The following is a 16,514-nucleotide window of genomic DNA, read 5'->3' as shown; positions in this document are numbered from 1 at the left end:
GAAAAGTCCGATGGTCGACAGAAAGTGATTCACTCAAATAATGCATGCACAAACTATGAGTGTTTGTAGTTTATTCATGGTATCCGATATGTTAGAATGGTACAGGCCACACCCCTGTAGTTGAAATGGTACCGTCACTTGTTGGCGTCATCTTTCATCAACCAGGAAGTAAATGCAGTCGGTGGTGTGTTAGCGGTGTGGGTGTGCTCCCTCTGCCAGAGACCTTCGTCCTAAACCCGTGGTGATTAACACTTCAAATGTGAGTAATCGAAAGCTTAGCAAATTACTCTTGCAGATGTATCGGTTGGTCACTAAAGTAGAAGAAGTAGAAGAACCGATTTGTGTACACACCAAATGCTAACAGACGGATAGCAGTGAACACCGTGGTTTAACCTCCGTCTTTTACATCCATCCTGACCGGTATCATCTGTTATTTAGCAACGTAGTACACACAATCCTTTAGTCAGGCTATGATGGACGCATTGTATTAAACCCTCGAGTGAATTAAACGAGGGCTGTTTACTACTGTGTAACTTCTACAGACCGACATCGAGTTTGTAATGTCGCTGTGACAAACTCAGTTGCTTCCTGTGGCATAACGTACCAAAGCATTGAGTTCCCGCATGTTAAGCCGTGTTACGTAATATATCCCTTGCATTTAATTTCTGTACAAACCTTTTTAATCGAGCACCGTCCAAAAGTAATGTTACAATGCTCTTTTATGTACATCCACGGATACCGACTTAACCGGGATGATTTTCGCTTCACGCGGAGGAGATATTGTGAAATACACCGTGAAGATGTGATAAACACTGTTGCTGTTTATGTTGAATAAACATTATCACGACTACTGGACAGACTTCTTACAATTAAACATGGAAAAAATAAGATAAACTAGTGAGTAAAGACAAACGTATCTTGAGAATATTAGGAGGGTGACTGTATAAAAGTTGTGGAAAGGAAGTATATTCACTGAAGTACTTAACTTATTCCCATTTTGTTTTATGTCATACTCATACTCCTCTATAGTTATCTGACAGCCAACAGCTGACAGTCAGGTGTGTACATTCATGTGGTTTAGGCTTATTCTTGCAAACCCCGCCTCATCACATTGTAGATGCACCTGTAACCTTTTGGGAAAAAGTATTACCTCCACTTTGCTATAGTACACGATGTATCACTAACAACATCCTCAAAACCTATTAACGATTTTATTCTGTGATGAAAACTCAATAAAAATTGAAATGATTAGCATCACCAAGGTAGCATTTGTTGCAGGGTGCTGCAATCGATTGTACTGTATTTCCTGTATGGGTTGCATTCATTGCATCCATCCTATTTGCATTGTTTTGTATGTGGGCATGTTTGGAGATGATGTGTGTTCCTGTGCCAGCAGAGCAATGTCTCCTGATGAGCTGGTGTATTTGGGAATTCTCGCTGCCTCCATCCCTGCTGGATTCCTCTTCCGTTACCTCAGTGAGTATATTGGTCAGGTTAGAGTTTCAAACCCAAGTTACAGGCTTGTATGAATGTCAAAAATGATAATCAAAATGTATTATTTATTTTTCCATTTGCTTCTTTAAGACTTCTCTTCATAGTTATAATCTAAAAATGGATACATTTGGATTTACAGTTGTTATCAAAAAAAAAAAAAAGATCAAAAACCAGGATCCATTTGTGGTCACATACAGAGGATGGACAAAATACCAAACATCAAACAATTTAATTTTAACATTTTGGAACTAAGGATGAGCCATACATCTTAAAAAAAAATGTATTCCATTGATTTAGCATGGCACTCTCTTATCGCATTGTTGGGCTCACAACGGACAATTTAACACCTGAAATGATAAAAATTAATGCAGCAGAGCCAGAGATATGTTTCATTCCACACGTTTTTTTCAGTCTTTACACAGCTGCCTCTGGAGACTTAAAAATCTCTGTACAACTTTATTCACATGTGCAGTAGCACTCCCCAAGACCTGTAAAAAAGACCTTTAAATCTTTTTACTTTTCACAAGCTGATGACTTTTCCAAGTTTTAAAAATGGCTGGTCCAAATTAAACGTCAGGCTTCCACGCAACCTCGCTTAACAACGCTGTCATCTGTGTTGATTTACATCGCTGCTGGAGAGGACAGCGATATGTCAAATTTACAGAGGTTCAACATTTTTCCTGCTGTGACCCACCAGCGGTTGCTCCTTGGTAAATGACTGTTGGCGATTTAATTGTGTAATTTTTCTTTCAATCCAGGTCCACCTGTGAAGCAGGGGGCAGCTCTTCTTCTGGGCCTTTCTATCACCATTGCCACCTGTCACATACACACACTCCACTCTCTGGTGACGGTGATTGGAACATGGATTATTATAAAGAGCAGCTGGCGGTGAGAGATCATGTTTTTTTCACTGTCTGAAACGCACACTGTTGGTACAAAAGTCAGGACAGGAGATCTGAAAACTTGCAGCTGCTTTTAGTATTGATTAATCTACTAATTATTTGTCCAAGTGCATTAATTGATGAGTCTATAAAGTCTATGAAATGTCAAAAAAATGGGAAAAAATGTCCTTCACAATTTCTCAGAGCCTCAGATGATGTCCAAAACCTGAAGATACTCAATTTACCATAACATATGACAAGAGAAAAGCAGCAAATCCTCATTTTGGCATTTTAGCTTGAAAGTGATAGAAACAATGAAACAATTATCGATTATTTATTTATTTTGTAGAAGTCTTTCTGCCCCTGATTATTTTTATGTAACTCTCTTTATCTTGCCTTGAATTTTTAGGAGAAGTTAAACTTTTAGTGTTTCCGTCTTTGTAATTATGTGAATGTCTTTCTGTACATTTCAAATCTTTTATAATAATTGTATTTTTTATTTCATTTTCTAACGACTGACCAATTATTTGGCCGACTAATTGCCACAGCAAAAGCTAATGCTCACTGAACACAACATGGCTCCATGAATGTAAAAGGAACAGAACAGCCAACATAAACTGAACCGTAGATACTGTGCAGACGTAACATGTAAACTCACTCGCAACATGTGTCTCTGTCTACAAGGCATGCCCCAGCACTGAGTCTCACCTGGACCTTTGTCTACCTCCTCTTCTTCCGGCTGGTCACCTGGTTCGGTCTGCCACCACCGACACCTTTTGCCAATGCTGTCCAGCTACTTCTCACTCTCAAGGTACAGAAACCCAGGATCACACGACGAAATCTGTGCAGTGGAGAAATCAGTGGACAGCTCCATCGAAGCAGCACTTTGTGTGTCTTTGTTGACTTGTGATGTGTCTTTCTGAATTTGAACTCAGATGGTGAGTCTCGCCAACGAGGTGAACAGTTTCCACACGGAGAAGAAAAAGGAAGTGAGCTCCTTTGCCAAGTCTCCAGTCATCGGTGGTCTGTCTGAGGAGCCCTCTTTCTACGATATTCTGTCCTATAGCTACTGTTATGTCGGTATCATGACCGGTAAGTCTGTGGAAATGTCTTCTCTGAATAATGTTGGTAGGAGGGAGCTCTTTCAGTTTAGATGTTCACTGAACATTTGAAAATTAAACACGATGTTTGTGTGCGAGTTGTTGTTGCTGATGTTCATTTGCTTTTGCATGAATTTTAACTGTTGTCTCTCTTTGTCTCACTCTCCGCTACTTGTCCAATATTGTGTGAGTCCATATAGTTTTCAGTATTATTTCTAAATTACTTCAAGTTTTCAAACCTCTACTCTCTCTTTTTTTTTCTTACTCTGTCCCCCGATCCAAAAACACCTTTCCTCTCTTGACCCACATTTCCCTCCACTGTTCCCTTTTGTGTCTTGCATTATCATGATTGTCCATTTTTGTCAATCACTGTCTTCTCAACATGGCCTTTATTCCTCTATCTCATCCCTCCATTTCCGTAAAGGTCCCTTCTTTCGCTTCCAAACGTTTGTTGACTGGCTGACACAGCCAAGCCCGCTGGCCCTGCCCGGCTGGGTGCCGTGCCTGCAGCGTTTGAAGCTGGTCCCCGTCTACGGTGCTCTGTTCCTGGCATTCAACTCTCTCTTCCCTCTGGCTTATGTTCGCACAGACGAGTTCCTGGATGAAAACTTTTTCTTCAGGTACTGTGGCCATGCATTACTGATCATGTCTTTTAGTAATGGTAACAATGTGAGTTATAGGAATTGTAGATTAATTATAAAATCATCGTATGATTTCATTAATAATGTTATTGAAGATGAATAAAAGCATTAAAAGAAATTGTGAGAAACTGCATTGAAAGATAAACTAAGCAACTCATATATGATAAGGTATAAATTTAGACCTTTGTCCAGCTAAAACAATTATAAAAATACATTTCTAAAATTGTTTTTACAAAGAAAATTTGAATGGACTTCAGACTGTGAGATAACCAAAGGAATGGTAAGGTCTCATATGAGTCAGACTGTTTCTTAAAGGTGTTTAAAAATATTTCAACACATGTACCAAATTGTATTCGGAGCCATTAACTTAAACTATACTACTGATGAAAGAATGTGTTTCTACTTGTTTCTTGTCAGGTGTCTAGCTGCAATTTGTCAAAAAAAATGAGACAAATGAATGAAAACAAAGCATATAGCACCATATTAGCTGCAATTTGTCAAAAAAAATGAGCTGTGGTTTTAGGAAAGTGAAAAATGATTCCTGTCAAGGCAAAAATTTCTCCGGCAGCTTGATGTAGAGTACAAACTGTAGAGGTCCCAGTTGTAATGGAGGGTTGAATGTCTTAGTAATATCCTACCATTGTTTGGTAATATTAAGATGAATAATGTCCTTTTCCTTTCCGTCTCTCTCTATCACCAGGTTGTTCTACATGGTGGCAGTATTCTTCGTGTTCAGGATGCGTTTCTATGCAGCGTGGTGTGGAGCTGAGGCTGGTTGTATCAGCGCAGGCCTGGGCTGCTATCCAGAAAAGGCACTGTCCAAACCCGGAGGAGGACCCACTGTCAACTACAGGTACTCAGTATATTAAGAGGATGCATCAATATTTGTGTCTGTGTAACTAATATAATTGTTGCAAAATTTAATTGTGTTGCTCACTGATATCTTTGTCTGTTTAGAGCTTATACTTTTGTTGTTGACAGTTAGTATTTATGCCAGTTTTTTTTCTTTTCTCTTTTTTATTTATTTTTACATTTCTTTCCCCTGTGGCCAGTCCTGATCCCACAGCTGAAGAGAAATATGACTTCAAAACCATCCAGAACATTGACTGCTACAACACTGACTTCTGTGTGAAGGTGCGACACGGCATGCGTTACTGGAACATGACGGTGCAGTGGTGGCTGCATCACTACATCTACCCCAACGCCCCCTTCAAAGCCTACACCCTCAGGTAAGACTTAGCCATAATTAATAAAGTAAAATATTGATGATGTTCTACATGTCAACAAATCCTATGGAAAGACCAAAGCCAACAATGTCTTTGTTCATTTGTCAGTAGTTTCTAACTTCTCCACCCTGTGTGTGGCTCTCAATTCTGAAGATGTGAATCTTTATAAACAGGTTGTGATAATATACTTTTAAAAAGGACTAGATTATTTTCTTCAGTGACGCAGGGTGCCTCAGTGATGTGTTTTAATAGTTTTTTGCAGAACGATGGAGGTTTTTGGCACAAAGATAAATCAGGCTTTGCCTCCACAGACAGATACAGAACAGCACACAGACAGATACAGAACAGCAAAGACAGTTGTAGCGTTAAAATGCAGAATTTAACTGCACAACAGCTTCGAGCAAAGATAACGAGGTCAGGAGTCTATGTCTACGTCACTGTGTTCAAATGTCTCTGTTTTTGCTTGTAGCGCAACCCCAGAGTTTTCAAACTAAAACGGGTCCAGCAGAGTTTCCAAAAGTCTCTGTTTTAGGTGCTCAAAAACTCTGGAGTAGTGTGGGCGCCAGGCGTAAACCTAGCAAAACAAAAGCGTGGACGTAGCCTAAATATAACAACAGAAGATAGAAACCCTCACAGGGATGTTTCTGTTTGACTTTAACATCTGTCCTATTTGTCTGTAACTCTCAGGGCTGGCTGGACCATGTTCATCAGCGCCTACTGGCATGGACTACATGCTGGCTACTACCTCTCCTTCCTCACCATCCCCCTGTGCATCGCAGCCGAGTCTGCCATGGAGGCCTCTGTCCGAGCCAAACTGGGTCCTCGCGGCCAGAACATCTTCGACTGGGTTCACTGGTTCTTGAAGATGAGGGCCTACGACTACATGTGCATGGGCTTCGTGCTGCTGAGGGCTTCTGACACCATCAACTACTGGATGTCCATCTACTTTACCATGCACATCATCGCTGTTTGCTGTATAATAGTGGGCAGGGTGCTGAAGGGAGGGAAAAGGGAAGGGAGGAGAGGGGAGAGAAGAGAGGGAGAGAAGATGGAAAACGTGACCGAGAAAACTGGAGAAAAAACAGACTGAATGGAGATACTGAAAGAACTGGCTTTTTTGGACACGAGTTACTTCAAGACTAGAATTTCCAACATCATTTGCACCAAAACTCATCTTTCTAGCAACAAACGCCACACAAGTCCAAAAAGATGAGAAAGGTTCAACTCAATTTTGTTAAAAATACAGTAAATCAGACTAAAGTGTGACATTTGAATCCCACTAAAACATTTTCCCACAGGAGACATTTCATATGTGTAGAAATGTACATAAAAGTGCTGTGAACACTGGGAGAGGAATGTTTGAGCTCAACGAATGTTACTTTTGTATTGTGAGTGGCAACTCGGGAATCCTCCGGTACTGTATGTATGATTTCATTTCAAAATGCCATGCTCCGTTTGAAGTGTTTTGGAACTGTATTACTGGTGAAAACGAGGTCACTGACACGTTGAGGATGCTGTTTTAAAGGCAGGCAGCGGAGTGAGTCAAACAATAACCAGCTTAGCACGCAGAGTGATCTCATAATTAGTTTCCATAACATAACAAAACATTCCAACAGGACTCACTAACATGTTTATACTGGAGTAAAGAAAGAAAAAACATCATGGTGTTATCATTAAGGCTCAGCTGCCATGGCCTGTGTGATAATACCGTTATGAGTGTAAGTTTTTTCTAATTTATACATTTTATGAACAAATTAATTTTGCTGCCATTTGGCATCTAAAATCAGCACCTCGATTAAAACAAACAGCCTCTCAACAAAAACAACTTTCGGTTTTAGTTCAATGCACAAAAATTGCAATCTGAAATTGGAAAGCAGAACTACGAGCATTGTGAAATTAAACTGGTTTAGGTTTTTAGAGCAAAACATGGTCCCGGTTACATTTGTATTGCTACCTAATTACATTAGCACCTCTATTAGTGTTTAAATAACTTAAAGCATTTTCAGCATTATAGTTATTGGCTGGACGTTTCTGCGTGATGTGGTTTACTCCCTTGATCCAGTGAATACACAATGTTTCTCCTTTTTTTTCCTTTACTGCTGTTCTGCCTGTAACTGTAAAGAACTCAGATCATATCAGGAACATATGCATTGTCATCTCTACAGCAGTGTTGTATGTATGTATGTATGTATGTATGTATGTATGTATGCATGTTTGTGCCATGTGAAAGATGGCAACAGTTTGTTCACTGCCAAAATGTCTGTACTGCCATCATGGACCATTCAGGGTTGGGACCAAACATTTGATACAAAAAATGGCAAGTTTAACATCAGAATTATAAGCTGACGATTTAGATCATGAATAACAGCACAGTTAGGGCCGGGCGATACGGTTGAAATCATTATAATAATGTCAATTCGGTTAATTAGAAGTACATGATATATGTCGCAATATGAAAGATGTATTCAAAATCACATAAAAGATAAACAAATGGATGTTCAAAGCAATAAACTGCCCCAAAGTTAAGTATTACATGTAAGAATATAAGATCAAATCTTCACAATACGCTCCCGCCAAAAACTGATTAATGATAATACTGAATTATCGCCCAGCTCCAACCCGAGTGAACTGTACAGTTTGAAAACACGTCAAGGGACCTTTTCATTAATTCATGTGTCCAACTGTGTGATAAGTCTACTGTATCTGTTTTATATGAGCGTGAATGACAGCAGAATCGAAAGGTCTTTTTTTCCCCAATGTGTTTAGTTGTGGGGTGATTTAAATTACGAATTGATTTTGTGTTATTGCTGCTACCCTGTGTCCTCTCTGTGCCAACCCTCAGCCCTTGCACAAACGGTTCCCTTTATTTTTACTATTGCATCACAGTGATGATTGTGGATTACAGTCCCTCAGCTCATCTCTGGACTATTTATTTTTCCTCCTTTTGTCTGTTTTGTTTACTTGGCTTTGCCTTCACATAACTGCACCAACTGTAACACTCCCTGCTTTGTAAGTGTTACATGTGGCAAACACATCAACATTTCCTCGCCAATGTTACTCACTTGTCTTTTCTTTCTTGAAGTCTACTTGATATGGTTGTCTGTGAGGTATTTGTTCATTATAACATTCATAATTACCTTGTGTGATGCATTAAGACAAAGCTTGTAGAAAAGGGTTTCTGTACATCACATTTATCTTCAGTCGCCAGACTGGGAAATCATTAACTCTCCAGCTTTAGTGAACACAAACACTTCGCCTAGTTACCTCACAACAGTGTTTCAGTGCTTTCTTTCAGCTAAGAGCCAGTGTATTTAGTAAACTACATCCCTGATAAATCAAACCATTTGTGGCTGATGAATCCATAATATTAACTTGTTCTAATTTTTATGGTGTATGATATTTGTTTCCATCACTGCCCACTATGAATTCACCAAATAATTCCTCAGGTTTCCAGTACACTCAGATATTTATTTGAGAGCCTTAGTAGCATGTTTTTACTTAAGTTTAATCTGTTTGTTACTAGACCTCGCACATTGTAAATGAATGGGTCTTATCTCCCTGGAAATAATGGGTTAAAGCATATAAGGAAGTACCTGTGTGGTCAGCTGCAAGGGGAGTAAAGTCCGTGAGAGAAGACAACAGGGAAGTTCATTCCTGGTTAGACTGCATTTCCTCCTGACGAGCTGGTTCACCGTTTGTTTCTGAGTTTGTTGTTGGTGAAGAATTAGATGTGGTTACAGAAGAACTGGTTGTGTTGAACTGCACCAGAGAAATGGCCGGTGAACCACAGAGACAAGGCTCAAGTAAGTTGTATGAATACACTGAGGGTGTGTCTTTCTTATTGCTTTGTTCCCTTAAAACCTTTAAACAACATCTGAATTGACTGAATATCTGAATAATGTTACTGTTGATATTGAATCATATTATAATCTGAGTGAGCTTTCTTGATACACACCGCTTGATCATCTGTTTACCTGTCCCTCACCACTTGAAGGGAATGGTTACCCTGGCGAGCAGCAGTCACTGAGGTTACGACGGGTTTCTTCTCGAGTGTCCAATCAGAATTACCCTCAGTTCACCTGGAACTCGCCCCCCGCGGAGGAGGATGAGGAGGGCAACAGTGGATCGCCCCGGGACCTCAGGAGCATCCCTCTGCCCATGGCTCTGAAAAGAGCTGTGAGGTATGAAAAGTTTTGGTGTAGTTTCAGTGATATGTTTGGTGAAGATCCGCTACAGACAGGTTTTTACAACATATACTGTAAAAACACCCAACGTTGAAATATAATTTAAAGTGGGTGATGAACCTGCAGAGAACCATCACATGAATGTGCAGTTCCCCTCGGCTTTATTGGGATTTATAAAGACTTTCAGCTTATTGGTTTGGTTCACTCTCACCACCCTCATAGTGACATTTTCAATTAAAAAGCTCTACAAACCCACTGTGCACCACTTGCTCCGCACCAAACTGCAGACAGACAGTTAGTGACTGGCAGTTCATTCTATGAAAATAATTGGGTAATAATTGGGTAATTTTAATTTTCTAATGATTTGAGAACAATGTAATTGGGTACAGATTACAGGGAAAATAGGAATGTTCCTGAAAAAAAGATCTATTTAAACCCAAGTAAATCTTCATTTGTTCTTTATTTGTCATCGGAGACATAATTTTATGTATATGTCTCCATAGATTTTCAATCGTCTCTCTAGGTTAAGTTAGCAAATAACTGGAATGAGTTAACCTGAAATGTACCAACTGAGCGCTGTCTTTAGTTTCCCTCTAATTAGATTCAAATTGCATATGTCTTTTGAGGAAACATCTTGGAAATTATTTGGAAATTACAGACCCATTAAATAAAGTCTTACCAGTAATTAAATCAAACTATAGTTACACCGGAGTCATTCAATGTTTTTTTAAAAATGTGTCCATTACAGGCAGGTGCAGCAAATGCAGGTGCCGGTGGTTTCCAGCACAGAGTCCTGGAAACGCAACAAGACCAAATCTCTGCGCAAACTCAAAAACAATGCCAGTGGATTTCTCTATTTTTTCGCACCATGGCACAAGACTTTGCAAAAGATTGGAGGTACACATTCAACTTAATATTTCAAATGCATATGAAGAGCCTTGATTAGAGAAGCTTTTTCAGCCTACAGATTACACATATTGTATACTCTCTACATAACATAAAGAAAGGTTTTAATTTATTTTACACATGTGGATTAAATCCACGTTCGCATATTGACTAAATCATGGCCCTTCTGCCCTCACAGGAAACTTCGGAGGTGGTGTCCAGTCTTACTTCCTGTTCCTGCGATTCCTGGTGGTCCTCAATTTTGTTTCCTTCTTACTGATTGCTGCGTTTGTCATCATCCCCAGCATTGTCTTCAGATCTGTGGGCTCCAACCTCGCTAACAGCACCGGTAATGAGTTTTCCAAGCTCCACTTTGTTAATCCTCAACATTTAATTTTGATTTAACTTGTTGGTGACACATGGCATGGTGTTTTCACGGTTCTTCATTTCATTCATTCATTTCATTCCTTCTAATATGAAGAGGAAGCATCCTCACAGTTTGATGCAACAGTTTCTAGGCAACAGCCTCCAAGGCTGGGGTGTTTGTGGAGACAGAGGCACCAGCCGTGGTGTCCCCCTCAGAAATAGAAAAGAAATACAATCACTGGTGCATGAGCAGAAGATTTAATCACAAAACAATATCTAGAGAAGAAGTTTATTATTCACCATGAGTAAAATATAGAAGATGTAATAGGCCTTATTCATTGCAGTCTGAAGCTGATTTTATGCAACAAAACCATGTGATTTTTCAAAGCTGTGTGAGGAAATTAGCTTTATCTAGTCGACAGTGTTGGGATTAGGATCCTCTTCCTCTGCTATCAAGTGAGTCACAGACCTGCATTTAATCACCACTGCAGCTTTTACTCTGCTGCTATTTCTGTTACTCTTAAAACCATAGGACAAGTACATGGCCTATACATTGAGAAAGGTGCAGGGAAACCTATAGAAATACTCGGCAGAGAATGCATGCAGAGATGATAAATCTGTCTCCTTGCTGTGTTTTCCAGGTCCAGAGGACTGTATGGAATATAACCCTAATCCTCAAGGCTTGGAGGTGTTCTATAATTATTTCCTTGACTTACTTTCGGGAACGGTGAGAAACTGCAGCATCGCAATAATCTGCAAAGATATGAGACTTGCACAACATATAGCAAAACAGATATTAGTGTTTTCCTTATGTGTTATTATGATTCTTTTACAACTTTGGCCTTTTATTTGTGCTTGCACTGTTCATGACAAAACCGTAGCCAGGATTTTAGAAATAATGAAGTCATGAGTCATAGACTCCAGGAAGTTACTGCTGTCATCCAAGAAATCGACCACAAATTGTTATTTTTACATTTTAAACAAACAAGATTGTTTTCCACTCAGACAACACAAGCCTTGCTGTTTCCACTCTTTATGCTGAGCTCACCATCTCATGTCTCCAGCCCCATATTTAATGGACAAGACATTTGAGTGGTTATTGATCTTTACATCTAAGTCTCAGCAAGAAAGTAAATAATAGAATCCAAAATATCAAACTGGTGCTTTAACAAAGAAGTGATGATGAGAAGTGCATTATACATGTTAATTTTATTCTAATTATCCAATGTGGCATCTGTGAGCATTTTTTTATGACCACATAAAAAAACAATAAAAAGAAAAACACATGGTCTTAAAATTAAAAAGGGCATAAACATCACAGGATGTGACGTATTTGAGCTGAAGCTTACATTTCGAAATAAAAGTGGATGAAGTCAATGAGTCATCAGTATCCTAGCAGGCTATTTCCACACTCAATATCCAACAAAACTGAAAATTACACATCATAACAAACATTGTAAACAAAATCCTTCACATCCCCCAAAATACAGTGGATATAACCTGAGTGTTTCCTTCCACATGCTCCTGCCATATTCTCTGCCAATTAAAGTAAATTTAAACTCCATCCCATGTGCATTTACATACATCAGACATGCTTAGTGACCAGCCTCTCCTCTTTGTTTAGGGTTTTATGGAATATTCCTACCTGTTTTACGGCTACTACAACAACACAATGGTTGAGGACAGGAACTTCTCCTACAACATCCCCCTGGCCTACCTCTTCACTGCTGTTTTCTACTTTGCCTTTTGTCTTATTTGTATCATAGCACGGTCAGTCCTACAACACTTTCAGGTTCAGTGTTAACAATCAATATCCAGCCTATGTGTGTATATGTGTGTGTACGTGTGTATTTGTGTGCGCTCAGCCGTCTCACAGAAGGGTCAGGCCAGTGACTGAAATAAACAAAAGAACATGAGCTGGGAGTTCTGTCACCTTGACCTGCATCTGTATCCTCCTCCCATACACAGCATGGGGACTGCAGCTCGAGTTGCTGTGGCAACGGGAGGCAGCGCTGTGGGCAACTACAGCATGATAGTGTTCACCGGCTGGGACTTCGGTTGCCTGGGAGACCGAGCTACTAGACTGAAGCAGAAAAACATCCACTACCGGCTGCAGGTCAGAGGGGATTTGTCCTACTTAGCAGGAAGGAGGGCAGTTAGGAAAAAGAGAAACATGATCGACATGTGGCAATTTTTTTTTTCTCTCTGCAGTTTTACACAATCATTATTGACCCCTTACCTCACCTCTCTACTCTCTCTCTGTCAGGTGGATCTGGAGGAGGAGAGCAGAAACAAACGGGCAGCTGCTCTTACTTTGTGTCAAAAAATCGTTTTATACTCCCTACGCATTTTTATGGGTTTTGTTGCATTTGGGCTCATTATAGGAGCCTTCTACGGCATCTTTGAGGCCACCAACTTCAGCCAGGTAAATGATGTTAAAGTAGAGCGGTGAGGCTCATGTGGTCTTGTTTAGGCCTTGGGTGACCTTTTGGCTCCCATCTCTTCCAAACAGAAAATGAGCGAGGAGCAAGGGATCCTGGGGTTGATTATTGAGTATCTTCCCTCCATTGTCATCACCGCTGGAAACTTCATGGTGCCTCTGCTGTGTGACCAGATTGCCTTAGTGGAGAGATACTCCCCCAGCACCACCATCATAGTGGCACTATTAAGGTTTGCACTGGTGTTTCTGTTGGAGAATGATGATGTCAGAGCATTTGCATTTAGTGTACCTAACTATAGTCTTTAACATAGAGTTAAGATGAGGAATCTCTAATCTTTAAACCCCTTAAATAACCTTAGTATCAGAATAGTAGATAGTAATTCTCTTCCTTGTCCAGGGCAGTGTTCCTGCGTCTGGTGAGTCTTGGTGTTATCCTCTTCACCCTGTGGAGTCAGATCACCTGCGAGGGGAACACAAGTAGTGGAGATTGTGAATTGTGCCAATACAGCCATAGAGTCTACCCGGTAATTATACCATTTGACTAAGTGCATGAAAACTATTTTTAAAGGTGCTTCTTTTTCACAAACAGGATCGAAGGAGTCGCCAAGCTGTTAGACAAGTTCCAGCTTAAGAAAAACAGAGGGAATGCTTAGGATAACAAATATATGCAATGCTGCAGTTAGGCAGTGACAAAATGTTTGTTTTTCTAATCTAACTTCCTTGTTATGGCTGTGTGTACATAAGCAAAAATCCTGTTTGCTGTTTGTTTTTGCATTAACACATTGTAGAGTGGGATCTCTGAGGGCTACAGTAGACATCTGCAAGAGGAAAGAGCAGAGAGAATGAGAGATTGATGTAGTGTCAGTTTGCCAAATGCCTGCGGGTCACCAGAATAAAAAAAGAATATGACATAATTCTGCAAGACACCCATTTTGAATCTGTTACTGTTTAATTAAGTCATAAACAACAAAGATAAAATATTCTCATGATTGTCTCATGATGTAGTGCTGGGAAACGCGTGTAGGACAGGAGATGTACAAGCTGACACTGTTTGATTTCCTCATCAACATCGCTGTGCTCGTCTTGGTGGAGTTTCCACGCAGGTACAAATCAAATCACTGTGTGAACAATTTGTCTACTTTAATTAATATGGAAACAGCATTGACTGTAAACTCTTTAGTCATGTGCCTGTACTGTGTTTTTGTGTGTGTCAGGATGCTGGTGGACAACTGGTCTAATAAATTGGCTCAGTGGCTGGGACGGCAGGAGTTTGTGGTTCCCTCCAATGTGCTTGGTCTGGTTTATGGTCAGACTGTGGTTTGGACAGGAGCTCTTTTTTGCCCTCTGCTGCCACTCATCAACACCATCAAGTTTTTCATCCTCTTCTACAGCAAGAAGGTGAAGATGAGGCTTTGACACAGCCAACATTTCACACAATGCCACTTGGATTTGTCCCTAACCCTGTTTCATGTCCCCATTGCCACTGTCCCTGTCAGATCACACTCTTCAATAATTGTAGACCAGCACTGAAGACGTTTCGCTCCACCACCTCCACCTTCTTTTTCCTCGTGGTACTCCTGTTTGGCTGGGGCCTGGCCACAGTTGTCATGGTTTACAGTCTGGCTGTGTGAGTGTTGATTGCTGCATTCTGTCTCCTAACAAATATAACGGAAGTGCTTTTTGATATAGTGAAATAGTGGTAAAAATGGACAAGATTTTTCTCTGCAGGTCAGAAAGTAAAGTATTGTAAGAACACTGGCAAGACAGCACTGCTACAAAACTTTGATTAAATTTGTTTTCCGTGTTATATTACTTTGTTGAAGAGAAGTGTTTCCCCCTGTCCTCACAGGATCCATCCATCTATGGGTTGTGGTCCTTTCCGTTTCTTCCCAACCATGTGGTCGATTGTTCCAACCTCTTTCTACAACCTCTCTAAAACTACACAGGAGTTTCTCTTTTTCATTGGCTCCCAGGCCTTCTCCATCCCTCTGTTTGCGTTATCATGGTGAGTATATTTATACTTTCTTGGGGACTATTACTCTGGTGTATACGGTGTTGTATTTAAATCTAGATATAGATTTCAGCCTATATTTTACCTGCATATTATATGATCGTTCATGGTCCATTTTATGGTGTATAATCATGGCTCTTTTTTGCCTGACAGTGTGGTGATGTGCTATTTCATAGCCCTAGCCTCTGTCTATGGGAAAAGTGTTGCTCTGCTAAGAGCGCAACTAAAACTGGTAAGCTGTTGGCATTAACCTTTATGGTGTACTGTAAAGCAAAGACTTACATAGTCTTGAATTTGATCATATGTAAGCTGGCCTATGTTGTTTCCTAATACTTACAGTTTTACTAATGCAGTTGTGGGTCTTTGGCCTGCAGGAGGGCTGTGACAAGAAGTTCTTGGTCAAGCAGATTGAGGAGCTGAGTCGACAGCTTCAGATATCAAAACACAATGCAGGAGTACAAGACTGAATATATGGAACATGTTTGGTGTTTTCAACCTTCTCTATCACCTTAAACCCCCCTCCACTCAAAAATGTGTTTTGGTAATTGTTCCTTCTCTTGTATGTTTGAACTTCACAATGCAGAATGATGTATGTTCGGAGTTTTACAAAGACTGTGTCCAAATTATTCTGCTGAAAGTGGAAAGTTTCTATGTGCTCACATAAAATCTGAGCTTAAGGCGCTTACCTGCGAGCATGATTTTTGACATCACTATTAGTTTTGTGCCAATCCTGGTCCAATAAACAACTTACACAAGTGGCATGTGGAGACTTGAAGCCTGTTTTGCACATGCACAGAGGAATGTCTTTCAGTGATATTGGAGACATCTTGCATCCAGCAGTTAAACTTTTGGAATGAAAAATATTTGCATATTCAAAGATTCTGTATTTTTCAGTGAGGGAGGAGGCATATGTGTCATTTCAGAATTTCAAACCAAATAAATTATTATTCAAAGCAGAGTCTTTTTATATATCTGCAAACATGTCTGGAGGGAATCTTTTGACATGAAACATGATGAGGCATCTGAAAGGACTGTATGCACCTGTTGTGTATAAAGTCAGTGTCATATAATGCAGGCTGGGTTTTAGCAGACAATCTTGTAACGATTATCTAAATAAAGGTGTTGTGGTTCTTGGTTCTAAACCATGAAGTCAGTTTTCTGAGGAAAATTTGAAAAAGTTTCATTAAAACCTGTTCATTATTAACCTACCTAAGTTAATGTTATATGGTTAGATTACATAAATGCCATGCAAAGAGTGCCTTTATTATAAATACAAAGTTACACTA

The 16,514-nt window shown here is 39.9% G+C and overlaps 2 protein-coding genes across 3 annotated transcripts; both read left to right on the top strand.

Annotated features, from left to right (window-relative positions):
• The first annotated feature begins 170 nt into the window (after positions 1-170).
• Positions 171-8,394, top strand: mboat7 (membrane bound O-acyltransferase domain containing 7). 2 transcript variants are annotated; one of them, XM_022756512.1, is made up of 9 exons: positions 171-259; positions 1,397-1,476; positions 2,253-2,382; positions 3,060-3,186; positions 3,311-3,467; positions 3,900-4,095; positions 4,817-4,969; positions 5,169-5,345; positions 6,030-8,394. In XM_022756512.1, the coding sequence occupies exons 2-9, from the start codon at positions 1,401-1,403 to the stop codon at positions 6,430-6,432; spliced, it is 1,419 nt and encodes a 472-aa protein (XP_022612233.1). In that variant the 5' UTR covers positions 171-259; positions 1,397-1,400; the 3' UTR covers positions 6,433-8,394. The 2 variants fall into 2 exon arrangements, with proteins under 2 accessions (XP_022612233.1, XP_022612234.1); XM_022756513.1 differs by having other exon boundaries at positions 182-259; positions 1,394-1,476.
• A 494-nt stretch (positions 8,395-8,888) lies between these two features.
• On the top strand, positions 8,889-16,410 carry tmc4 (transmembrane channel like 4). The gene is made up of 16 exons (XM_022756496.1): positions 8,889-9,145; positions 9,337-9,523; positions 10,275-10,423; positions 10,611-10,760; positions 11,419-11,504; positions 12,402-12,547; positions 12,746-12,893; positions 13,044-13,202; positions 13,290-13,447; positions 13,615-13,741; positions 14,223-14,320; positions 14,432-14,615; positions 14,714-14,844; positions 15,067-15,222; positions 15,382-15,460; positions 15,603-16,410. The coding sequence occupies exons 1-16, from the start codon at positions 9,115-9,117 to the stop codon at positions 15,693-15,695; spliced, it is 2,082 nt and encodes a 693-aa protein (XP_022612217.1). The 5' UTR covers positions 8,889-9,114; the 3' UTR covers positions 15,696-16,410.
• Positions 16,411-16,514: the final 104 nt, after the last annotated feature.

This window comes from Seriola dumerili, unplaced genomic scaffold, assembly GCF_002260705.1.
Source record: "Seriola dumerili isolate Sdu_G_001 unplaced genomic scaffold, Sdu_1.0 BDQW01000258.1, whole genome shotgun sequence".
Taxonomy (NCBI): domain Eukaryota; kingdom Metazoa; phylum Chordata; class Actinopteri; order Carangiformes; family Carangidae; genus Seriola; species Seriola dumerili.
Note: the sequence above shows the minus strand (reverse complement) of the source record. Positions and strands in the feature narration are given on the sequence as shown.